Here is a 26,406-nt window from a genome sequence, read left to right as displayed (position 1 = left end):
ATATTCCCCATATTTACCCAATTTGCTTTTTTTTATCTCACTTCTCCCAATATCTTTCTCCTTAGTGAATACCGAAGAAAAGAAACTGTTCAATATCTCCCCCATTTCTCTAGGCTTCACACACAGTTTTCCGCTCTGATTCTCTAAGGGACCAATTTTGTCTCTAGCTTTCCTTTTACCATTAACATATTTGTAGAACTCTTTTGGATTAGTTTTCACCCTGCTTGCCATTGTTTCCTCGTACCTTCTTTTAGCTTTCCTAATTCCTCTCTTAAGATTCCTCTTACATTCAATGTATCTTTCAAACATCTCCTTAACTCCATGCTTCTTATATCTAATGTATGCCTCCCTTTTTCTTCGAACCAAGTTTCCAATATTCCTTGAAAACCACGGCTCTCTCAAACCTTTTGCCCCTCCTTTTAACTTAACAGGAACATAAAGCTTTTGCATGAGTAAACAACTTGTGCCATGGTCCCACTGCTGAAGTTTGAGACTCTCCGAGAGATAGCAACATTTCTCAGCAAGAAGAACTTCTAGATTCCAACCAACGTCCCGGTCGGGGGAAGTGGAGAAGCTGCTACCGGCGCCCAGACAACCTACTGCAAGTATGCAGTCGTTGCTTCGCTTTGGCAGTTGGGACCAGTCCAGGCGTTGATAAGTATAATTGGGAAGGGCTTGCATATTGTAGTTTGAATTCAGCTTTAGATTTAGTAATAAAGACTTGTATAAACTGAAGTGCTCTTGGTGTGTGTGTCTGTTTTCTTTCGGTAGCTCAAACACTGTGACCAATCTAAAACGAACAAAGTGAGAGGTACAAGTTTACCCAGGACATGCACTCAGGAGACTATTATGGAGAAACCAATAGGCTTTCATTCACTTGAGAACATAGCATATCCTTATTGTTTGACTGTTCTGCACTGAGTTGCAGGGGGCTGTGGAATGGCCACCTTTATCCAGGAGCCTGTGGCGATGGGTCACAGTTACAACTGGCCAATAGGTGTGCTTAACAGATCATTAGACATGACAGTGGTTTACGACAGACAACCCCATCCCAGACCTTCTCATTCTCAAAACAATAGGTTCTCATCATGGCTTTGAGGGTTGAATGGACCCTCTCCAAGGCCCCTTGTGATTCTAGATGATATGCAGATGATGTGATCTGGTTAACTCCCAATTTATAAACGGTCTGCTGAAACAGCCCCTGGTCTGACTGACTGAATCTCATTAGGCAAACCAACTAAAGTGAAATTTTTTATTAAGAGCTTTTGACACAGTTTTAGCTTTAATATTTCTAAGTAATATTGCTTGTGGAAACCTGGAGGTTGTACACATGACAGTTAACATATACTCATTCCCAGCTTTCATCTTGGGCAATAGACCAACACAATCCACAATAACTTTAGAAAAGGGTTCGCTAAAACCAGAAGTGGGTTGTAATGGACCCACTGGCGGGGACCCTGATTGTGTTTACCCATAACCTGACAAATGTGACAGCTCCAGAAAAATGTCACATCTTTTCTTAAACTCGTCTAATAGAATTGCTTCATAATCCTATACATAGTTTTCCTTACACCAGGATGACCACTCCAGGGCGTGCTATGGGCCAAGGTTAAAATTTCATCCCTTTAGGCTTCAGGAACTACACCCTGGTGAACAACTGCCCGTCCTTCACTGGCAGGGATATCAGGGGGTCTCCATGTCTTCATCAACACCCATTCCTTTAAATAATATCCAACTGGCACTTTCTTAATTTCATCATCAGAGAGAGCTGTATCTCTCACTTCAGTAGGATTGGGATCTCTTTCTGCCCTGCTCTAAACTCTTTTTGGGATTACTACAAATCCTTACACTTGGGTTTAACACCAGAACTCTGGTCCAACAAAGAATGAAATAAAGGCTTTGGTCAGTCATTACAACCCAAGTGCTGTTTTACACTACCACAGAATCCGGTCCCTTTTAAATCAGTCTGCATAGCTTCATCCACACTGGCAAGCTTCTTAGCCATTTTTCGAATCACTGCACAGGCTGAATATATATCAGAATCTCTCTTTGTCTCCTCAATAACTGGATTAGCTATCAAACTCACTGCAGGGACAACTTTACCCTCTGCAAGGTCATATCCTAATAACAACAAAACTCCCTCAAATGGAAAACTTGATCGGATCCCTATCATAACAGGTCCATCAACTAATGGTGATTTTAACATTATCCTGTGCAGAAGTATCAACTCTATCAAACCTCGAATCAAATTAATTTCACCCGTGACATCTCATCGCCAATCTCCAAAATACTGTCAAACTTGAGTGACTGGTTAGCCCCAGTATCTCTAAAGATTTTCACTGTCACTTATGGAGACGCTTCCTTTACCAAAATCAAACCCCCTGACTCATAATATTTGAATTTATCCTAAACGTTACCAGCAGGGTTGGAACCTTTTTGATTTCTATGTTTTCTATCTGGTGCCGAGTATCTGGTGCTGCCTCCTTTTCTCTCAGCTCAGACAATTTGCTATAATGTGACCAGGTTTCTTATAACAGTGGCAAAGGGGACACTGTTATATATGACACTTTTCTTTTTCTTGCTTCCCTTCATCTTCACCTCCAGCACTTCTTCCTGATCTATTTTCTAACTTACTTGGATAGTCCATATTACCCCTTTGGAAAGTTCTACTTGGTACACATTTAACCTTGTGGGTTAAAACCTACTCATCCACTAATTTAGCAGATTTCTGCCAGGTTTCCACTCCCTTTTCATCTAAGTATGCTTTTATGTCATTAGGAATGTAGCTCAACTAACATCAGCTCTCCCAGTCTGCTATAGTCACCATTTATATCTTTTGATGAGCACCATGGTCAAAGCACACAGCCTTGTCATATGCAAAATCCATATAAGACTGGTTCACCAATTTTCTCAAATGTTTTTATCTTTAAGCTTCTGGAACCAGTTTATAAACCTTAAGCACAACTTGCTTTACAGTCTCATAATCAGCAGCTTGTCCGATTGTAAGGGCAGAGTAAGCTTGTTGGGATTTCCCTTTAATCACACTTTGTAACATGAGGGACAAATGACTTTTTGGCTACTTAAAACTCTCACCAACTTTCTCGAAATGCTGGAAGTATTTATCACTCTCAGCCTCATCAAATGGAGGATCTAATATAACCTCCTTACTGGTCGCAAACCTCTCACTAGGACCAGAAGGTGGACTCCTTTCCTCTTCTCTTTCTCAAATTGCCTTTCTTTCTCTGATTCCTAGAGTTTATATTTTTCTAACTGAAACTGTCTTTTCCTCTCTAAACTTCCCCATTGCTATATAGTGTTTAACTATAACTCTCTTGGATTTCTGCCTTCTTCATCGTCGACTTTTGGGCGATAGTCACCAACTCCATTTTCACCCTCTGCAAACCTGCAGAGCTTGGTGATCTCAAAAACTCATCAATATCCATTGCTGCTGTTTTTCCACACACACAGCCATTTAATTGGCTTTCAAAAAAGAATTTAACCAATCAAATCAAAATTCCATCGATCAATATACTCCAATTTTGGTTATATCCCAGACGAATCCCCAATTTGTTACATCACAGACCAGCAGCAATAGAAAATTCACCAAGAGACCATTATTTTTAAAATATATTCATTAATAATGATATAACATCTTATTTAAATCTACTCTAACAATACATGGATTCTTAGGTGTGTATGTGTGTGTGTGGAATTCCCAAACCATTACAGCTTAGGCACAATTCTGGAAAGTCATTTCCAAAGTTCAATCTTAGAAATCCTGTGTTGAAACTTAGACTTTTAAACTGATGCTCAGAAGTAATTACAAAGGAGGTGAGAGACTGAGTGATCAGACGGCCAAAAACTCACAAATCCTTGTCAAGTTGCTTCCAGAGAAACATCCTTTTGCATGAATGATTGTCACAACTCCCCTTTTCCTTGCACAGGGGAAATGAAACATGTGACTTCCACGATGCTTCCAAAACCTAGACATGGGTCAGTCAAAATGATCATCACAATAGTCATGATTCAATTCAGGATTTCTCCTATTTCCTTTACCAGACATGGGTCAATCAAAATGACCATTACAATAGTCATAGTGCCTCAATAATTCTCCTGACAAAGAGAATCAGCAGAAATGTCCATTTCCACACAAAACCATTCCACCTCTGTGTTTATCAGGTGGCTGGCTGATCAATACTGAATTCTGTTTATTTAAGTGTCATGATCACATGACCCTCTCTCACTATCAGTTTTCCATGAATAAACAACCATTGTTCTTGGCATCAACCTTGTTTGTAGCTTGGACCTGATAGTGCCATGCAGTCTGTAAATGTTGTGGGAATTGTGGATGTTTCAGCCTGCAACAACCTGCAAAGAGATACTACTAAATAAAACAGGTCCTTGTACTGACTGTGATCTTCTGATGAGGAAATCAGAGGGGGGTGAAGAGACCTCAGGGTTTGAAGCTTCTTGACCCAGCACTGAGGATACGATGATGTTGAAGGCTGTGCTGTAGTCGATGAAGAGTAACCTGACGTACGTGTTGCTGTTGTCCAGGTCATCCCGAACTGAATGGGACCCACTGACATTGCATCTGCTGTGGAGCGGTTGTGACAGTAGGTGAATTGCAGTGGGTTCACAAGTCTTTAGTTGCCATGACCAACCTCTCAAAGCATTTAATCATAGTAGATGTGAGTGCTACTAGGCAATAGTCATTTAAACAGGTAGGAGCCTCCAACTGCAGCAATGGGTGAGTGAAAGTGCTCATGAGCACTCTGGCTCGTTTGTTGCCATAGATTTTTCCTTCACTGCCAGGTACATCGACAGGGCCTGACATCTTGCGAGGGTTACCCTCTTGAAAGATGTTCTGATGTTGGCCTCTGAGACAAATATCAGAGGATCATCAGCTTCTGCGGGGATTTTCATTGGTACTCCTCAAAACGAGCATAAAAGGTGTTTAGCTCATCGGAGATTGAAGCACCACAGCCATTTATGGTGTCCAGCCTCGCCTTGTTGGGTATAATGACCTGCAGTCCCTGCTGTAGCTGTCGAGTATCTGATTCTCTCTCCAGCTTCCCTCGGAATTTATTCTCTCTACTGCTGGGATAGCCTTCTACAGGTCATACCTAGACTTAAATGGCATCAATCTCACCCTCAGTAAACTGAAAATCTTTTGATTCAACTGCACCTTCCGGTTGGGGAACTCCCGGTATGTGTGCATAGGCACACACTTGTTCATGCACGTCTCGATTAATTTAGTAACGGCTGTGACGTATTCATTCAAGTTTGAAGACGAGTCCTTGAATACGGTCCAGTCCAATCCTGCAGGCACTCCTCACCTCCCTCCACCATACTTTCTCTGTGTTCACCACTGGTGCCGTAGACCTTAGTCTCTGCTTGTAGCCAGGACGAGAAGGGTACCCAGGTGATCAGACTTGCCCGAGTGTGGTCATGACATGGCTCGGTAGATGTTCTTCATGATGGTGCAGCAGTGGTCAAGTAGTTTGGCTCTCCTGGTTCCACAGGTAAAGTGTGGGTGGTAGTTTGTTAGACACTTCTTCAGGTTGGCCTGGTTGAAGTCCCATTCAATAATTGGGAAGGCATCATGGCTGCTGATCCACTCCATCAGTTACATCGTCAAAAGATCGCAATAAATTTGTTAAGCACAATTTCCATTTCATAAATCAACATTCACTTTGACCAAATCTGCCACTGTTTTCCAAATGCATACCCCATAATGAACCGAACATTGAGTAGAAGGTTGACTGAAATGCCTATCCCTCGTGGTGCTGTGGGGACCAGTGTCATTGCTGAACCTTTCAAAGAAAATCATGAAATATTTGTTTATTTGGAAGACTAACTTTTTATCCAGACGTCATAAAAGCGAAAAGTAACCACGAAATAGCAAGATAACATGTGGTGTGTTACTGTCTTCAAAGGATGTGTGCGGGTGTGATGATGGATGGAAACACTTTTAGACTGCTGATAACATTTTTTTTAAAAACCTCCAAAGCATCTTTTTTCTGGCAGTGGTTGGTCATCAAGCTCCTACATGGAGCAGGGAAACTACCCTCTGGCCAAGCAGCATCTGTGGGAGAAAAGGAATGGTTAACGTTTTTGGGGCTTTGCGCAGTTGAAGGGTACACTTTGCAAGGTGTCAGAGACAGAATGACCTGAGCGGTCAGCATGGGAGAGTTCTATTTATAGAAAATAAGTATATTTGGCGTTAAAAGTGTAGCTCATAAGGCAGCAGCAAACAGAGGTCACCGTCCTTTGGAAGTACTACCTATTCAAGATTATTTTATTGTCATGTAATAAAACAAAAAAATGTGATATTACATTAAATTTCCTTTAGTCAACCGTAAGGCAGACAAAGATTCGCCATCTGCAATGCCCGGCGCCCTTATAGTCAGAGGAAGAGAAGTCCTCTGCAAAGTCACCAAGTGTCTGTGGATTCACCTCCAGTGCTCCCGCAGGCACACAGAGTCCAGTCCGAACCATCGACAACTCCAGATCCGAGCCTCCGACATGGTCAGGAAGCCTCCAGAACCTTCTTGCATCCCAGTTTCGATACCTCAGTTAATACAAGAGTTAATGTACACAAGATACCGGCTATCGAAGTTCTCATGGAGTACAATGGTAGTAACATTTTCTATCATACATTTGGTAATGTAACATTGTCTGTAATAGCATTTTGACCACAAGATACAAGAGCAGAAGTGGAATATTCATCAACATTAAGAAAGCAAAACTTCAATTTAAATTATATCAGGAGATACGGGAGTAGAAGTAGGCCATTTGGCTGATTGAGTCCACCCCGCCATTCCAACATGAACTGATCCATTCTCCCACTCAACCCCGCTCCTCAGCCTTCTCCCGTCAACCTTTGATACCCTGACTATTCAGATACCTATCAATCTCTGCCTTAAACAACGGCCTCCATAGCCACCTGTGGTAGCAAATTCCAGAAGTCCACCACTCCCTGGCTGAAGAAACTCCTCCCCATCTCTGTTTTAAACGAGCGCCCTTCAATCCTGATGTTGTGCGCATTTGTCCTAGCTTCTCCCACGATGAGAAACAACTTTGCCACATCTGTCCAGGCTGTTCAACATTTGAAATGCTGCTATGAAGTGTCCCCTCATTCTTCTGAACCCAGGTAATACAGATCAAGAACCATCAAACATTCCTCATGTGCTAATCCCTGCATTCTTGTGAATTCTCTCTGAACTCTTTCCCATCACAGCACATCCTGCTAAAGGCTGAAATAAATCCTGTCCACACCAAGCAAGTAAACCAGTAACTGCTGGTTTATTCAAACCTCGTGCGTTCCTTTTTAGGGGAGGTGACAGGCTCATGGGAGTGATGTCATAATGCTGCTGTGAGGCCTAGCCATTCCCTTGGCAACGCGCTCCTGTAGCCTGGAAATTCTGCGCGGTGGGGGGGGAAAAGCCTGTACCCTGCCACGTTGGCTGTTCACTACAGCGATTCGGCCCGTCATATGCAAGGTTGACCCAGCCCGCTGCACCATCTTAAATAAGGAGCCTAAAAATGTACCCCGTACTCCAAGTGAGGCCTCACCAGTGCCTTATAAAGCCTCAGCATCACATGTATGCTCTTGTGTCCCATTCTTTTAGATAGTAATTTCTGGATAGAACCGGATTTGTAGTGTTTGTATTTATACTCTTATTTGTGGTGTATCATCTGGTATGATTGAACTGTTCAACAGAGATCAGAAGTGAGCTGTTGTGTGAGTCTCATCTGATTTCCCCATCCAGATGGAATCAGACCAAACAACATTTTAAAAAGGCTGTAGGAGAAACCTGCTAGACCATTGGATCTCAAGGTACCTTAAGTATGTGCCATCGATGCTCTGTGATTAGTGAGGAATTGCTTAAAGTGGGATGTGGTGGGAAGGGAAGATTGAGAACCACTGCTCTAGATCCAATTGTTATTGAAATATTTTGCTTGAGAAAAATTGCCATTGGCCCATTTTCTTTGGAGTTATGAAACTGTGCACATAATGAGTCAATTAGGGATGGTTAAAACAAAAGTTTTCAAACTTTTTCTTTCCACCCACATCCCACTTTAAGTAATCCCTTACTAAACACAGAGCAGTGATGTCAAAAGGGTTGCTTAAATTGGTGTGTGAGTGGAAAGAAAAAGGTTGAGAACTACTGAGCTCGACCATTTTAATAAAAGAGTGTAAAATATTTCCCAACATTGATGTCAGACTTACTGGTCTATAATTCCGTTTCTTCTCCTTCCAATTTTCCAGTCCTCATCGAGGGCTCAGTAGTGGAGAGGGTCAAGAACATCAAATTCCTGGGTGTCAACATCTCCGAAAATCTGTTCTGGAGCCTCCATGTTGATGCAATCACAAGGAAGGCTCACCAGCGGCTAAACTTCTCAAGGAGTTTGAGGATGTCACCAAAGACTTTCAAAAATCCCCACAGGTGTTCTGTGGAGAGGATTCGATATGGTGTGGAGGTGTCAATGAACAAGACAGGTAAAAACTCCAGAGGGTTGTTAACTCAGCCTGCAACATCACGGGTACCAAACTACCCTCCATCGAGGATGTTTACATGAGGTTGTTTCTTAAAAAAGCAGCCTCTATCCTCAAAGAGCCCCACCACCCAGTTTCTCCTCTTCACTCTGCTACCATTGGGGAATAAGTTACAGGAACCTGAAGACGAGCACTCAGCGGCACAATGACAGCTTCTTCCCTGCTGCCTCACTTCGTCCTATTTTCTGCCCTGTTTATTTTTGAAATATAATTTATATCAATATTTCACTGTGATGCTGCCACAAAACAACAAATTTAATGGCAATAACTTCTGATTTTGATTGTGATGGTAGGATTGGATAAGGTAGGAACTTTCAGAGTATAAAGAATGTTGGAAACTGATTCACTATTTCGTCAAGTCCTTCAGGATGCAGACTAGTGGGTCTTGGCAATTCCTTGGCCTTCAGTCCCAACATTATTTTCCAACCAAAACTGATCTCCTACAGTAAATTGGAGGAACAACCCTTAATTTTCCTTTTGGGCGTTCTCCAACCAGATGGCATTTAGTTTCTGCTAGCCTACTCTATGTTTTCCCTCCTTTCCTCCAGCTCTCCAACCCCTTCCCTCTCCATTCACAGAGCCATTCCCTTTCCCCCTGTTTGCTGGTGTCCCTTATCCATCTGTCTGTGAGACTGTGCTTCTCTCCCTGCTCCTCCTCTTGTTCAGGCACCTGTCTACATTTTACTCACATCTTGGTGAAGGGCTCAAGCCCAAAATGTCGGTTATGCATCTTTATCTTTGTTAAATAAAGGGTACTGTTTGACTAGCTGAGTTTCTCCAGCTTTTTGTTTTTACTTCAACCACGGTGTCTGAAGACTTTCGTGTTTTACTTCTAAACCAAAATATTTTTTCATTTAGTCGGTCATTTCTTTCATCCCCAAGATAAATGATTGTTTCTGATTGTTAGGAGACTCCATTTGACTTCACAAATCTTTTAATGCTTACATACCTTGAAAAGCTTTTGCAATTATTTTAACGTTCCCTGCAAGCTTGTTCTCAAATGTTACTCTCCCCTCTTAATTAATCCTTTGGCTTTCCTTCTTATCTGCTCTGATTTCAGTTTTGCTGTTGCTTTGGACCGATTGATGTGTCTCCTCCTTAGGTCCAATTTCCCTTGCTATTCACAGTTGAACATCCTTCCTGATTTATTTTTCTCACGTACAGGAATGAATAATTATCATAGTTAAATGTTTAGCGTTGTCAATCTACCATCAAATTTGTAAGTAACTTTCCTCATTATCTCTTACACAACTGTCACCTCATACCATAATACCTTTTTTTATATTCAGGACCCTCGTCACAAAATCAACTACGTCCCTCTCCATTATCAGGAAGAATTCTATTACATTACGATCGCACTTCCCCAAGAGGTCTTTCTCCATAATATTGGAAGATCATTGTGTGATCAGAGGTGGAGAGGGTGAGCAAATTTAAGTTCTTGGGAGTCACTATCTCGGAGAATCTTTCATGGACCCAACACACTAATGGCATCTAGAAGAAAGCATGTCCGCGCCTCTACTTCCTCAGGAGTTTGCAGAGGCTTGGTATGACACTAGAAGCCCTGGGAAATTTCTACAGAGGTGTGGTGGAAAGTGTGCTGACCGGCTGCATCACGGATTGGTATGGGAACATAAATGCCCCTGAGCATGAAGCCCAGCAAAAGGTAGTGGACACAGCCCAGGACATCACCGGCAGAACCCTCCCCTCTATCGAGAATATCTACAGAGAACACTGCTGTCGGAGAGCAGTAGCAATCATCAAAGACCCTCACCACCCAGCACACACTCTGTTCTCACTGCTGGCATCAGGAAAGAGGTATCGGTGCCTCAAGACTCACACCACCAAGTTCAGGAACAGCCGCAACCCCTCCACCATCAGACAAACTTAATCAGGAACTCATTTAAGGACTCTTACTTAATATTGATTTTTCTATTCTCTCTATATTGCACAGTCAATTTGTTTACATTTATTATCTATTTACATCTGTACATTGCGTAGTTTTTTTTTTGCACTATAATTCTGCCTCACCCGCAGGAAAAAGAATCTCAGGGTTGTCTGTGATGTTGTGTCTGTACTCTGACAATAAATCTAACTCTGAGAATGCTAAAGGAATGTATGGAAAATATGTGACATTGTAGAACCTGGAGGTATATGTCAGACAAATAAGGGTCTTTGAACTGAAACATAGGCTCTTTTATTTCCCCCAACAGATAATGCCTGGGCTTTTCCAACATTTTTCTTATTTTAAGTAACAAGCAGTGGAATGCATGTCCTTGAGTCCAGGTCAGGATATATAGAAAATAATGATGGATGTGGTCTTAATGGAGAAAAAAAAGTGGTGTGCCACCAACTTTAATGGGATAGCAGAGATAGGAGTAAAACACAAAAGTTTGCAGTCGCTGTGATTGTAGTAACAACACAGCCAGCTACTCTTGCAACATTCATTGTGGGTAAAGATTTTTTAAAAATTTAAATTTCGACATACAGCACAGTAACAGGCCATTTCGGCCCACGAGTCCATGCCACCCCATTCACACCCCATCAACCTACACCCCCCTGGTACGTTTTACCAATGTTTCGGGCCTCAGCCCTTCCTCAAGGAGTTAGAGTTTCAATAGCACAGAGATGATATCATCCACGTTGGGGAAGAGAAAGAGTACAGACGTCAGAACATGACCCCAAGCTCAGTTCAGAGTACGACAAGAACAGTCTGGGTCGGACAAAGGAACTCATCAAATATGATCTGTGGCAAAGAAGTGAATTTTATGATACTCTAATCTAAATTCCAGGGTCAAGTGAGAACTTGTTGAATATTTATTTGGTTTTCCTTTCTGAAAATGTGGTGTGGTTAAAGGGGAACTGGTGGTTGTACTATGCTTTGATTTCCAGGTGGCATTTTGATAAGATGCCACCTTAAAGGTTATTGCAGAGGATAAAGCACTGCATCACGCTGTGGTACGGTTGCTGCAGAGAAATGGATCGGAGGTCAATCCACAAGACCGTAGGAGAGGCAGAGAGGATCACTGGAGTCTCCTTCCCCACCAATACCAACCCCCCCCCCCCACCAACGACATGATCTACTGGGATCGTTAACTGAAGAGGGGGCGCAAAATCACTGAGGACCCCTTCCACCCTGCACACAGCATCTTTCAGTTGCTCCCATCAGGGAAGAGATACAGAAGGATCAGAGCCAGCACCACCAGGCTGAGGAATAGCTTCTTCCCATGGGCAGTGAGAAAACTGAATGACCAAAGGAACTGCTCACTCTAACAATCAGAGACTCTCATATGTACAAAACAATATTTAACATAGAACATGATAGAACAGTACAGGCCCTTCAGCCCTTGATGTTGTGCCAACCCTTATCTTTCTTGAAAAAAAACGAAACCCTCCCTACCCTGTAACTCTCTATTTTTCCTTCATCTATGTACCTGTTAAATCTCTTAAATGCCCCCAATTTTTTTTAGCATTCACCACCATCCCCGGCAAGGAAATCCTGGCACCCACAACTCTCTGCGTTAAAAAAAACTTCCCTGATGTCTCCCCGAAACTTCCCTCCCCTAACTTTGTACATATATCCTGTCGTGTTTATTTATTTAGTTTTATGGATATAATACTTGTCCTGCATGTGTTATGTCTGGTTGTGTGTCTGCATATTTTGCACTGAGAACCAGAGAAAACTATTTCATTGGGTTGTACATGTACAGTCAGATGACAATGAACTTGAGTTGACCAACAGCTGATGGCATAAGTGAGAACACGTTGGTGTGAGATACAGATCTTATGGGATACAGAAGACAGGCATAACTGGGCCTTTATCTCGTTGGCAAGATGTAATAAGTGATGTTCAATAAGGATTGATGCTGGGGCTTCAACTTTTTGTAGCTACTGTGACAAGATATATATTTTTTTATTATACATAAATATGTTTAAAGGAGATAGATTGTGGGGGTTTAGTATAGGTCACTTAACAGACAAACACTTCACAAAACAGATCTCATTTCAAATGCAAGAGCTTTGCTGAAAGTGAAACATTGAGGCATTGAGACCCTTTCCAAAGACAGTAAAAACTATTTTGGAAATGCTTTGCTCAGGAACTTCAAAAGCAAGTACAAATGAAACAGTCCAAATCTTATTTAAAATACTGGTAGACGTATCGGCTCCAGAGCTTTGAAGAGTGCTCAGGAGACTTCACTAATGGATTGTTGTTTGCAAAAGGCAACAGATGAAAGAGCATGTCAGAGCCGCTGCTGTCTGGAAGAGAGCTTGCTGTTCCAAGAGGGTCATGTGGTTTTGCAAGCAGAGAGAGTCAAACAGGCTTTCTCTCAGGGAGTCAGAGAGAGAGAAATCATTTGAACAGTGTTACAGGCAGCAGACAGCAGCTGGGACGGGAACAGGACAAGCTGGCAAGCTTATGGAAAGCCTAGTTGTAAGACAGCCTGGTCAAAGCCCATGTGGTTCATACAAGAGGAGAGGACTGGCTGTCTAATGTTTCACTTGGAATAAGGGAAACGGAAAGGAACTCTGTGGTGACCAGAAAGAAAGAGGTTATCATCTGGAGAACCCTGATGGGGCAAGTTTTGTCAGCAAGATACTGAGGTGACTGATGGAAGTACATCAGTTTTGGATGTCCTGGAACAACAAATTTCTTTCTCTGAAAACTGACAAGAACCTTCCTGAATGGTTACCATTTACCTTTCAAGCATCAAAGTCTGGTGAACTTTATAAATGTTAAATTCTGTGCATAGTAGAGGAATTGCCTGCAACCAGTGAACTTGGAGGAATGAGAAGTGAGATTGGACTGTGAATCAAAGAACTTTTCTGAACTTACACACACATTACGGACACGGGTGCTTAGAATTAGAAGGGGGTTAAGTTAGGTTTGTTAAGTCAATAGTGGTAAGTTAAAGTGTGATTCTGTTTTCATGTTTAAAGATAATTAAAAGCAACTTTTGATTAAGTAACAATTTGTCTTGATGAATATCTGTTGCTGCTGGAGTTTGGGGTCCTCTGGGCTCATAACACCATCAAATAAACTCTCCCTTGCCTTAACTGCAGTTATTTGAATCTGCTCTTCCTTTTAAATGTACTGGAACCCATCCAAATGCAATGAGGTAGTTTAAAGTAGTCCCTCAGTTCTTCCAACTTTCGTGTCAGAAATTACGTTTTCTTCTTCAATGCAACATGCACCCTGGAGAAATGTACCACAGTGAAAACTGAGCTGTCTCCACAAGTCGAGTGAATGCATGGACACATTCATGGACAGATGCAGCTGTCATATGTAGACTAGCTTTATCTCACAAGGCACATCACTCTAGGCAGCTAGGTCCTTCAGGTCGGAGGTCAGCAGTGATGTTACTAAGGAACTCCTGGCGATTTACACTGATCTGCCCGAGTCCATTCCTTGCTCTTTCTCCTCTCAGTGCCTCCTCCATAGTGGAGTGCCACCGATTGTCAATTGAACAAAATTGGTTTTTTTTTTCCCCACATTTGTCATGAAGCTTCAATGGAATCCAGAGTCCATGTGACTCCCAGGGTTGCTTCTTCATGAATGTAAATTATTGTGCTACCATTTCTGTTGGACATGTCTCGTCATAAAGCTTCATCTCTCTAAAATACCACTTAAAATGGCCTTAATCACTTGCTCCAAATACCACTTGTTACATTTAATAATGCATTACCAAATATGTTAATGTATAGAATTTTGTTTGATAAAGGCAGCAGTTAGCACAGCGCTGTTACAGCACCAATGACCAGGGTTTGAATCCCACACTGCCTGTAAGGAGTTTGTATGTTCTCCCCAGGGTCTCCGGTTTCTTCCCATCGTTCACTGGGGCGTAGGATGATTGGATGAAATTGGGCGGCACGGGCTCATGGGCCTGTTGGACTAAAAGTCCCTAAGAATATTTAATGTTAGACATTAAATGCAGGATGTTATTCTTTGTGACACTACTTTCTGATCTTAAATACTTGAACATGTACAACATAACAAAAGCTAACAAGGAATGCAGTTTTAGTTTTTCTAATTTCCCGCCATTTTCCCAAGTGACACCCATCACCGCAATATCTCATGACGTGACATAGACTAGTTCTGCTTAGCATTTCTTGACTCTCACCAATGTAGGGAAGTTAGCTGTAATAATATGCACTTATCACAGAGGGTGTGCAGCAGAGGTTCATCAGCTCAATTCCTGGAACTGTTACACAAGAGATTGGGTTAACTCAGGCCTGTAAAGTACAGGGCTGGGCAGATTAGATGTCGAGAGGATGTTTACTCTGGATGGGGAATTTTGAACGATAGATTGCAGATTCGTAATAGGATGGAAGACACTGGACTGATCCAAAGAGAGATTTCTTCATTCAGGGTGGGTAACCTGATGAATTTTCTGTGGTAGAGGCTAAATATATTTAAGGAAATACATAGATATTTTTAGACACTCACATGGCACGGAGACTGGACTGAAGATTGGCCAGGATTGTATTGAATGGCCTTCTGCCATCTCCCAGGCACACAGAGTTAAATTTCTTGCATCCTTTAATTTTTTTATGCAGTGTGGAAAATAGACTGCATGCTTTTCCACTTTTTCTTTAGTTAAAATAATCAACTCAGTAGTACAAATAATGCATAAATTGTTTTATTATGAGATTAATACTGCATACATAAAAGAAGTATTTCAGAATAAGGCAAAGAAACAACAGTTTCAAACTTGTAGCTTAGTAAATTGTTCGGATCGTCCAGGAACGATGTTTGAGAAGTGTTTGACATCAAATATTGCTTCCTATTGATTTTGTGCAGTGTTGTTCAGATGAACAGCTCACAGGAGTCCTGGCAAAAGCTCCAAGCCAAGCATATGAAACAGGTTCGTATAGTGAATAGCCTGAAAGGATAGTGGTGGGAATGGGATCTTCACTGACATCCTTCCAGGGATGCTTTATGAGGGCTAAGATACTTTATTATGCTTTGTGACACACCTGATTATTATGGCTTTCCCTACAAATGATTGTATTTTAACACCACAATCTCGGCCTTTTGGCTGAGATCAAGTGTAGCAAGACAAGATTTGGCAGAATAAAAAGATCTCTTATTAATCCACCTATGAGATCATAAAATCACATGGTCCTTCCAGCTTTATTTCATTTTCCATTCTTTTCTGCCGCTTAAATGGAACTCCATTACTCACAATCAGGATGCAAATCCTTTACCATCGGCAGTTACATCTGTACCATTTTACAGCCTCATATTAAATTCTATGATCAGATAAACTATAATTGGCTCATTTATGAAAACAAAAATTGGGAGCTCAATCCTTTGAAAAATAATAACAACCCTACAAGTGCCTCCTTACTCAAGCTGGCTGTGGGTGTACTAATGGCTGCCAAGAGTGGAGCCATTCAAGGCAACTTTTGTTTTACATAAGGTGGACGTGTACATGATTACTGACATCATTCTTTTTTCCCAGCAAGCCAATTCTGGGAGCTTTTGTTTGAGGTTCCCATCAGCAATGACTAATTTATATAATGATCTTGGCAATGGAAGCAGTTGGAGGGACAATATGTATTTGTTATTAGATTTAGAAATGCAAAACTAAGGAAAAATGTGAATGTGGTCACTTGGATGGAGAATTATCTACCCAGTCTCAAGGTTAATGCAGTCAGTCCAAATCTCACACATGCTTTTAACTGGCGATGTTAACTTACTCTTGATCACCATTGTTACCTGAAAGTACTTTTCAAGCAAGGGCTTGTTGCAACCCTGTTCAAGTCAAACCCAGATCATGAAATTTGAGATGCAGCATTCACCTTAAGGTGTGGTGGGGGCTTATTCAATAAACCAGGAGTGAAGTAGCCCAAAAACATCGAGTCAGAGCTATTAGCCCATAGCACATCACATTTTGTTTGTTTAGAATTAGTCACAGATCCGTAATAAAATCCATTTGGTATATTTTGAAACTTAAATTGGAAACCAAAGTGGAGTGAGCTAATGTTGCTTTTGAGATATCAATCTTGAAGCTTCAAAAAACATTTAATGAGATTTGGCAAATACAGATACCGCAAAATATATAAAGTGGGACTTTAGAAGTTTGTACAGAACTAAAAACTCTCGGGTCAGTAAAAAAAAATGCAAACAGCTCAAACCCATCCAGGAAAGGGCACTCTCTGTTTTATCCATCCCACTGAATTATATAACCCCAGCACTTGAATAACCTCAGAATATACTGTAGCAACTCGCTAAGATGACTTCAGCCATGCTTTCCAAGATTTTAAAGTAGCTTCCAATGTTACAGGCTGAACTCCACAAACCAGTTGGCTAGCAAGTAAAAACTCTTCTCATGGAGTGCACAAGATGACATCCAGGGCTTTTGCAACAACTGCACAACACTTCAAATCTGCACAAAACCGCATCAAGCATCACTGCTCAACATAGCAAGTTTCAGCTTTACTTATAACAAATACATATGTGCACATTAAGCAATGTGAATAAATAATATACTCAGCTTATAAAGTTAGGGTTGCAAAGATGCATATAAATGTGCAACAGTAAAAAGAAATAAACGAAGAATGCAAGGCACTAGCTCTGCCATTCCAAAATACAGTGCAAAAATATTTATGGGTTCAGTAATGACCCTCACAAAAATGGGGGTACTCAGATATAAATTGTTAATATTAAATGAATATATTTTTTTCTCAGAATGGGTCACAAGGAATTCAGATGTAACATTAAACAAGGTTCTAAAATTTCTGATATGTTTGATTGATAAATTATTTGACTCATTGGTTGAGTATGCTCATCAGACCAAAAGGACAAACAAATCCAAGAATTAACTGAGAATAAACAGCATTCATGTCATCACCGTGCAGCGAGGAGCCCTCTGCCCTTTATTGACAAGGTTGTGCATCAGTTTAAACATCTTTAGATGTGCAGCACTGCCTTCCTGCCAAGATAATTAGATACACCAGCAAGTCAGAAAAGATGCTTTCAGCTAGCAGTAGGTCATATTTTTGATGAATGGCCAAATGATGGGATGTATATAAAAAGCCAACAGGCTTCAGAATGTACAAAATCTATGCTGGTGCAAATCCACAGATTCTTAACGGACAAGAACATGGGAGGCTGCGATACCATTCAGATGATCTGATTAAAATAGTTTGTAGGCAGATTTAGCATAATGGCAATCATGCAATAACAAAAGCAAGTCGACCTATTGATAACCTTGATTTATACAATGACAAGGTTAAAAAAAAAGGCAAAATAAAACTGAGACACCAACTACAAAGTTCAGGCAGTAGAATGCAAAAGGTGGAAGTAGCAACAAAAGGCCACATTTAAACATTTGAGATTTCCAATTATTTCACAACACCATGAGGAAAAAAAACAAGTTCAAGCAAGATGAACTTCTGGATTTGGAGCCAAGATCTGTCATTGGATAAGAGAGGAATGTCAATTTACACAACCAAGTTCTACATCAAAGGCCTTCCCCTCTTGAGGTTGCACTTTCTGGGGCAACAAGAACCTGACTTTTACAATAGCATTTCAAACCATTGCCACAGATTGAAGATAGTCATCTTGGTAAATTTCTACCAATTAGAGATCAAGTGCCAGAAAATAACCAAGAGAAGTTTCACTGGAATGACAGAGCAGGCTTGAGAGGCTGCTTCTACTTTCACATTCTTTATGGGTATGGGGTGTCGTGACACCGTATTAAACCTTTGGTCTTTTTTCCTTGGATCGACAGAGGATGAGAAGTGACCTGATAGAGGTGTACACGATGATGAGAGGCAGGATCGTGCGAATGGTCAGAAATGGATAATACTAAGAAACATGCAAGAGGTGCATGGAATATGCTGCCGGCCACAGAGGTGGAGGCTGGTACAATAGGATCTTTTTAAAGGTATTAGATAGGTACATGGAGCAGAGAAAAATGGAGAGTAATGCAGTAGGGAAATCCTAGGTAGTTGGTATCTGCTATTATGTCAGCTCAGCACTGTGGCCCAAAGTGGGGCAGTTATGTGCTGTAGATTTCTATGTTCTTTAAATCATAGATCTGCAAAGTCTTTGGTTTATGTCCTGTCAGTTCATCCTTGCCAGCACTGTTGGGTGCTATATTTTGGATAAGAGTAGAGGAAGAAGAAATTATTTGGGATTCCCCTCATCAATGTCCAGGGAACAAAAGATGGCAATTGCTTAGAATGGAATCAAGCTCTCAAAGGACATTAGCCTTAAAATAAGCCAATACATAGAAAATAGCAACCCTGGTGGGGTGGGCAATGGACTGGAGAAGTTTACTCACATTTATTGAAACACCACATTATAAATTATTACAAGAATAATTAAAGAGAGGGCATGATTATTTTTTGTTCTTGTGGAACCCTGGCTAAAAAGGGGCCCTGGCAATTGTAAATTTGTTTTCAGTTTCAAATTAAATTGATCATTCAGTTTGTTGGGAGTGCATTGGGCTTGTTTGCAAATTAGGTTTAAAATGTTATTAAATAAACGTAGTTGAGGATCCAGATTCTTTTTAAGGACTTGAGCAAATTACTAATTATTATGCAAATTTACGTGGTGATAGAATTCTACATAAGCAAACATCTTCAAAATGCACAGCAGCCAAAACCATTATTCACTAAATTCAGTTTAGTAAACTACGGAGAAAATCCTAACATTTCTATAACAGATCAATTCCAGTTGTTAACTTTATTCAAAACTACAATACATCTGTTCAAATTTTTTAACATAACAGAGCGAACACCCAAAATTTAATATCCAATAGATGAATAATGTTATTTTTTTCCTCTCCTGACAAACACTGATGAAATAATACTGCACTGCACAGCAGAGAGCACTGCAGCAAGTTTGCAGAGATGTATAAGGCACTAAACTGTCATCCTGCAATTGATCCTTGCAACAGTACAAATGATGGCTTGGCTTCTACTGTGCAGAGTAGAGTAAGGCACTAGTCAAGCTGTGTGCTTTTTTTGATGGAGGAAAATTAGTATAAGGGTGCTTGAGAACTTCAGGAATATGAGACAAACAATAATGTACAATTATGCAAAGCTACCAGAGGAAAATTTGTCAGCATGGTAGAAATGGGAACATATAGCCCAATAATAAAACCCATTAATAATCACTGATGGTTCATTTAGGCCAGTAAAAGAATGTAGAATGCTTTACAATGCACAATGGCATGAATAACTTCCTGTTATTAATCTTGCATTATCCCCTTTTAGTCATCATTATTAAAACCCACTGATTTGAGCTTTAACTATCCCAATCTTAGAACTTCCAAGCAGTTGGAACTAACAAAATAGCTTGCTCCCAAAACTGCATGAGATTTGTTGCTGTGGAAAGTTGACATCAGAGGAAATTGCAAAATGTAGAGAATGTAAATGCCCCAACTTTGTTCATTTGCAGGGATTTGAAAGAAACATTTCAAACTCTGGGCACAGCTCATTTATGGAATCAGATCAAATATGCTGTCATCCATTCTCCTAAACTAGGCTGCTGAATTAAGGAAAGTGTTCCAACTACATGGTACAAAACTATCTCAAAGCAATATGGCAAAAATCCTTTGATGGCATTTGATTCTAAGAGCTATCCCTTTAAACCTGGCATTTAAGGGACTGTGCTGTCAAACAGACATCAATCTACTCTCAGCTACCTCCATTTTATTCTTTCTGAATGAAGTTTCTTGCACCCTTAGTTTTAGAGTTTTGACATTTTAGTAAAGCTCCCACAGGAGACAAATTCAAATGGATTGTTGTGTATTATGCAGGCATGGGTCTGCCGTGACGTGAAGGCATTTTAACACCAATCCCCTTTTCCTCTAATTCTTTGGTGTCACTGAATAAAAATATATTCCCTGAATGTAGTACTGTTATCAGATTTTATGTAGACAGTAGTCAACAAGTCAAATCTTTTGTTTGGTTAACTTTATCCACACTTGAGAAGATTAACTGTGGTGTTGTTTCAGAGCTTCCTTGGGCTTGGGGGCATTTACTGTCCAGGCCAGCATTCTCACTGCCCACTTGTGGCTGGCCTTCTTTGAGAATGATCTGTGGATCTCGTAGAAAGACCAGCACCACAGTGATGTTGTCACTAGATCCACCTTCTTTTGCAGCTGCCACAAGTGTCTCTGCAACAGAACTGCCATCACCTGCATGGTCTCGTAAGTGCTCTTGTACAAGGTGCACAACTCTGGAAGGTTCAATTCCATCAAAGAAGCCATCACAGGCTAGAAGAATGTAGTCTTCCCTGCCATCCAGTTCGAACGTGGCACAATCTGCATCCCCCGAAATGTAAGGCTTTTGATCAATGTCCCCTAGAAATTTTAAAAATAAAATCACAGTAGTGGGCAAGAGAAAAGATCACACGTCACAGTACACTGCAGATGTTACTCTCTTTTAAAAGATGGATTTATTTGACCCAGAGGTGAAGTTTTCATCCTGTTGTAGCTATAGCTCATTATTAGGAAATCAAGATGAACTCAATATAAAAATGTCAGCCAGATGCAGTAAAATCCCTGTTATCCGGAATTCAAGCCACTGGCAAAAAAAATTACGGAAAATAAATTAGTAAAAAATATGGAAGTCTAAAATTGGCACCCATTCATGCAAGCCGCAGTCTCAAATAACTGTGAAATTCACTTATCTATCAATCCCGGTAGGGGTACATACCAGGGATTTTATTATATTAAAATTTGCATGGAATTGGAAGCAAGAATCACAATGTGGTCTTCAGAAATTCTGATGAAGTCTTAAACTAGAAAACTTTAGCCAGTAATGCTTTGAAGGTTTTAGTGGACTCCAGGCCATGCCTTTGCAGATACTTCAATCTACATGCATTTCTCCTTTCCCCAGGTCTTTGATGCCACACAACTTAACCATCTTCCTAGGTTCAAGAGAAAACATTTCCTAAAATTAAATATTACAACTAAGGCACGGTACTTCTTGGTTCCATTAGTTCTGGGACGAAATCAGATGAGTGAATGCTGCTGGTGTGCACTGCACCGAGATTCTCTTGGTCTCAAACTCTTGCTGTTACCTCCAGATTCTAATTAGTCAGCTACCTTTTGGCCAGCTGTCCAGCTTGAGCTCCACATTGTTATGCTCAGTCAGTAGAAGAGATTAACAGGTCGGCAGACGAAGAGGTTAGAGGCAATTAAGAAAATGCAATTTCCATGCTGACGACTGAGCCCACAAAGAACAAACATCTGGGATGGTGTAGAGCTGTCAAGAACATAAACCCAAGAACATCACATGATGGAAGAATCTGATCATCTTGCAAGTGACCCACCTACCTGACCTATCAGATGCGTGGGCAGCTTGGAAGGTGGTTCAATGATAAGGTGATACATCTGTAGTGCAGTGTGCACGTCCAACAATGGCCTCAGACACTTGAGGGAAACCCTTGATCTGATGGACTGTCAAAAAGCATTCACCAGACCTCTCTCATTTGACAGACAGATCCTCTACAATCCTCATGATTTCTGCGTGATCCTCTACAATCATGATTTCTGCGTGATCCTCTACAATCCTCATGATTTCTGCGTGATCCTCTACAATCCTCATGATTTCTGCGTGATCCTCTACAATCCTCCCATGATTTCTGCATGATTCACCTGATACATTTTTATTGCAGACCTTAAACACCCTGATTTTTAAAAATCAACTTTTCATATCCTCACCTTCCCATATCAGTTTCTCCAGCTCTACAATCCTCCCATGATTTCTGCGTGATCCTCCCATGATTTCTGCGTGATCCTCCCATGATTTCTGCGTGATCCTCTACAATCCTCCCATGATTTCTGCGAGATCCTCTACAATCCTCCCATGATTTCTGCGAGATCCTCTACAATCCTCCCATGATTTCTGCGTGATCCTCTACAATCCTCCCATGATTTCTGCGTGATTCTCTACAAAACTCATGATTTCTGCGTGATCCTCTACAATCCTCTCATGATTTCTGCGTGATCCTCTACAATCCTCATGATTTCTGCGTGATCCTCTACAATCCTCTCATGATTTCTGCGTGATCCTCTACAATCCTCATGATTTCTGCGATCCTCTACAATCCTCATGATTTCTGCGTGATCCTCTACAATCCTCATGATTTCTGCGTGATCCTCTACAATCCTCATGATTTCTGCGTGATCCTCTACAATCCTTCCATGATTTCTGCGTGATCCTCCCATGATTTCTGCGTGATCCTCTCATGATTTCTGCGTGATCCTCTACAATCCTCCCATGATTTCTGCGTGATTCTCTACAAGCCTCATGATTTCTACTTGATCCTCTACAATCCTCTCATGATTTCTGCGTGATCTTCTACAATCCTCTCATGATTTCTGCGTGATCTTCTACAATCCTCATGATTTCTGCGTGATCTTCTACAATCCTCATTTCTGCGTGATCCTCTACAATCCTCTCATGATTTCTGCGTGATCCTCTACAATCCTCCCATGATTTCTGCGTGATCCTCCCATTATTTCTGCGTGATCCTCTACAATCCTCCCATGAATTCTGCGAGATCCTCTACAATCCTCCCATGATTTCTGCGTGATCCTCTACAAACCTCATGATTTCTGCGTGATCCTCTACAATCCTCATGATTTCTGCGTGATCCTCTACAATCCTCCCATGATTTCTGCATGATCCTCCCATGATTTCTGCGTGATCCTCTACAATCCTCCCATGATTTCTGCATGATCCTCCCATGATTTCTGCGTGATCCTCCCATGATTTCTGCGTGATCCTCCCATGATTTCTGCGTGATCCTCCCATGATTTCTGCGTGATCCTCCCATGATTTCTGCGTGATCCTCCCATGATTTCTGCGTGATCCTCCCATGATTTCTGCGTGATCCTCCCATGATTTCTGCGTGATCCTCCCATGATTTCTGCGTGATCCTCCCATGATTTCTGCGTGATCCTCCCATGATTTCTGCGTGATCCTCCCATGATTTCTGCGTGATCCTCCCATGATTTCTGCGTGATCCTCCCATGATTTCTGCGTGATCCTCCCATGATTTCTGCGTGATCCTCCCATGATTTCTGCGTGATCCTCCCATGATTTCTGCGTGATCCTCCCATGATTTCTGCATGATCCTCTACAATCCTCCCATGATTTCTGTGTGATCCTCTACAATCCTCCCATGATTTATGCATGATTCTCTACAAACCTCATGATTTCTACGTGATCCTCTACAATCCTCTCATGATTTCTGCATGATCCTCTACAATCCTCATGATTTCTGCGTGATCCTCTACAATCCTCATGATCTCTGCATAATCCTCTACAATCCTCATGATTTCTGCATGCCTCCAATTTTAGTCTTTTATGCATCTGTACTCTTAATTTTGAAAAATGTAAATTAGACATACAGCACAGTAACAGGCCATTTTGGCCTAAAAGTCCATGCCACCCAATCTACACCCAATATGAAGTGGGGGAGGAAACTGGAGCCCCCCCCACCCAACCCAGGGAAAACCTATGCATACCCAGGGAGGACGTACAAATTCCTTACAGACAGCTCAGGATTCGAACCACTGTCCCGATTGCTGGCGGTGTAAAGAGCTATGCCAACAGTGCTCTTCCACTGGAATCTGTTACGATTCTCAGCACTGGAGTCCCCTTGTTAAACCTTTTTGCAGCTGTACTCATGTCCTTCAGGCTGCTCCACAAAATGAACCTATTTAATATGGTAGCTGCTCAATCTGACAGTGAATATTTGTTTAATAATGTTGCTTGGGATATTTTGCTGTATTACAGAAGCTATACAAATGGCAGAAACAATTGTAATACAGTTGGAGAAGCATAAAGACAGACTTATACTGGTGTGAAGAGATATGCCTCTCAGCAATGTTAGTATTATGCAAAATCTAATACTTAGGAGGAGACAGTGTGGTATTCAACATCCAAATCCCCTACCTTGGAAATGAATTTTAAAATTAAAATTTTATATTATAATTAAGTATTTTATATGAAGTCCCAAATTTGAAGTTCACATTATACTGGAACTCAGCTTAGCATTCAAAGCTTGGAATTTTGGGCTTAAACAAGGTATTTATCGATATGTGTTACTGTTAGTAGTTCTGCATCAGGAACCTGGCCCTAACCTCTGCCCTTTCCCTTGCAGGAAGCTGGTGCAATTCCAACAATGAATCATCTATACATCAGCATGGACTGGTTCACTCCAGAGCAGTGTCAAGATGCGGAGTATTGCTGGGATTAGAACTGACAGATCACCTGGATTCTATGTTCTCCCTTACCACTGCCCCTAGGATACAATAGAAGGTACTGTCTACTCCTCTCATTGTTTGACTCCACAGCTTTACCTAGCCCAGAGTTTTCTCTGTATCAGTGGTTCCCAACCTTTTGCTGTTAACTCACACACCACTTTAAGTGATCCCTATCCCATCAGTGCTCTGTGATTAGTAAAGGATTGCTTAAGGTGGTTTGTGAGTGGGAAGGGAAGGTTGAGAATTACTGCTCTCGACCCAAATGTTACTGAAATATTTTGCTTAAGAAAAATTGTCATGGCTCCATTTCCTTTGGAGTTCTGAAACCGTGCACATAATGAGTCAATTAGGTATGATTAAAACAGTGGTTTTCAACCTTTCTTCTTTCCACCCAATAACCACCTTAAGCAATCTCTTACTAATCACAGAGCACTTATGGCATAAGGAATACTGAAAGTGGTGTGTGAGTGGAAAGAAAATGGTTGAGAACCACTGCTCTATATGAATCAGCTCAGTGGCTATTGGCGATCTTTGAGTTTGTACGAACAATAAGAGAGTCAGCCAATGGCTTCTATCATATCCAGCAGAAGCATTTGACAGTAGTTGGCCAGCACATGGAGCAGGAGTTGCTGGATCCCATGCCATGCATTTTAGCACAAGAAGCAACACTGCTTCCCCCAGACTGCTCAACATCAGCCCTCCAGACAGCCTCCCTTCACCAAGCTGAAAGTGAATCCCTGCCAGCAGATTTTTAAAATGTTTTTGACATTCAGCACTGTTACAGGCCAATTTGGCCCTATGAGTCTGTGCCATCCAATTTACATCCTATTAACCTATACCCCGGTATGTTTTTTTTGAAGGGTGGGAAGAAACTGGAGCCCCTGGAGAAAACCCATGCAGACACGGGGAGAACATACACACTCTTTACAGACAGCACAGAATTCGAACCCAGGTCTGGTCCCGATTGCTGGCGCTGTAAAGGCATTGCCAAACGTGTTGCCCAAAAAGGCAAGGATTCACATGAGGATTTTGGGACAGCAGTGCACAGGTTAAGCAGAGGACTTTCCTTTTCAAAGAAAAGGTAGTGAATGTATCTGCGAGCGAGTGTTCAGATTGGAGGGTAAAGTCTGCTGTAATGAACAGGTCCTTTATACGATGATGCCAAACTGGGTACCTTACAGGAGCAGGATTTGTCAAGCCTGCTCTGCCATTCAATATGATCATGGCTGATCTGGCAGTGGACTAGGATCCATTTACTGCCTTATCTCCAGAACCTTAAATTTCCCTGTTATGCAAAATCCTATCTGTGTCTTATATTTAATGAGGGAGCCTCTACTGTTTCCTTGTGTACTTGTATATTTAAAATCTTAGTAGCAACCTTTGACGTTTGTGGGTTGAATTTTTGCTTACTGTGTAGTTTTAGAGATTTACAGTAGTAGTTGCTCAAATCATTGCAGGGCCTCAGGTCACGCAGCATCCATGGAAAGCATAGGCAGTCAGCATTTTCCAGAACTGCTGAGCTCCCCCAACACCTTTCTCTAACATCTCCAGACTTCACGTTTAACCTCAGTTTATCAAAGAAATAAAAAATTACATTTTAATCAAGTT

At 41.3% G+C, this 26,406-nt stretch overlaps 1 protein-coding gene and 1 long non-coding RNA gene across 3 annotated transcripts in view; one reads left to right on the top strand and one right to left on the bottom strand.

The window, feature by feature from the left end:
* Window positions 1-1,246: 1,246 nt before the first annotated feature.
* ppm1f (protein phosphatase, Mg2+/Mn2+ dependent, 1F) overlaps window positions 1,247-26,406 on the bottom strand; it is a 99,304-nt gene continuing 74,144 nt past the window's right edge. Inside the window, exon 7 of one of the 2 annotated variants that reach the window (XM_069933665.1) lies at window positions 1,247-6,088. In XM_069933665.1, the coding sequence (XP_069789766.1) occupies window positions 5,934-6,088 (155 nt within the window). In that variant the 3' untranslated portion in view covers window positions 1,247-5,933. Of the gene's footprint in view, window positions 6,089-15,182; window positions 20,881-26,406 lie in introns of those variants that run through there. The other variant, XM_069933664.1, reaches the window with a different exon arrangement.
* On the top strand, window positions 14,759-26,147 carry LOC138761473 (uncharacterized). The gene is made up of 3 exons (XR_011356338.1): window positions 14,759-14,928; window positions 24,696-24,853; window positions 25,659-26,147. It is a non-coding gene; the product is annotated as an uncharacterized lncRNA (long non-coding RNA).

Source organism: Narcine bancroftii, chromosome 4 (assembly GCF_036971445.1).
Source record: "Narcine bancroftii isolate sNarBan1 chromosome 4, sNarBan1.hap1, whole genome shotgun sequence".
Taxonomy (NCBI): domain Eukaryota; kingdom Metazoa; phylum Chordata; class Chondrichthyes; order Torpediniformes; family Narcinidae; genus Narcine; species Narcine bancroftii.
Note: the sequence above shows the minus strand (reverse complement) of the source record. Positions and strands in the feature narration are given on the sequence as shown.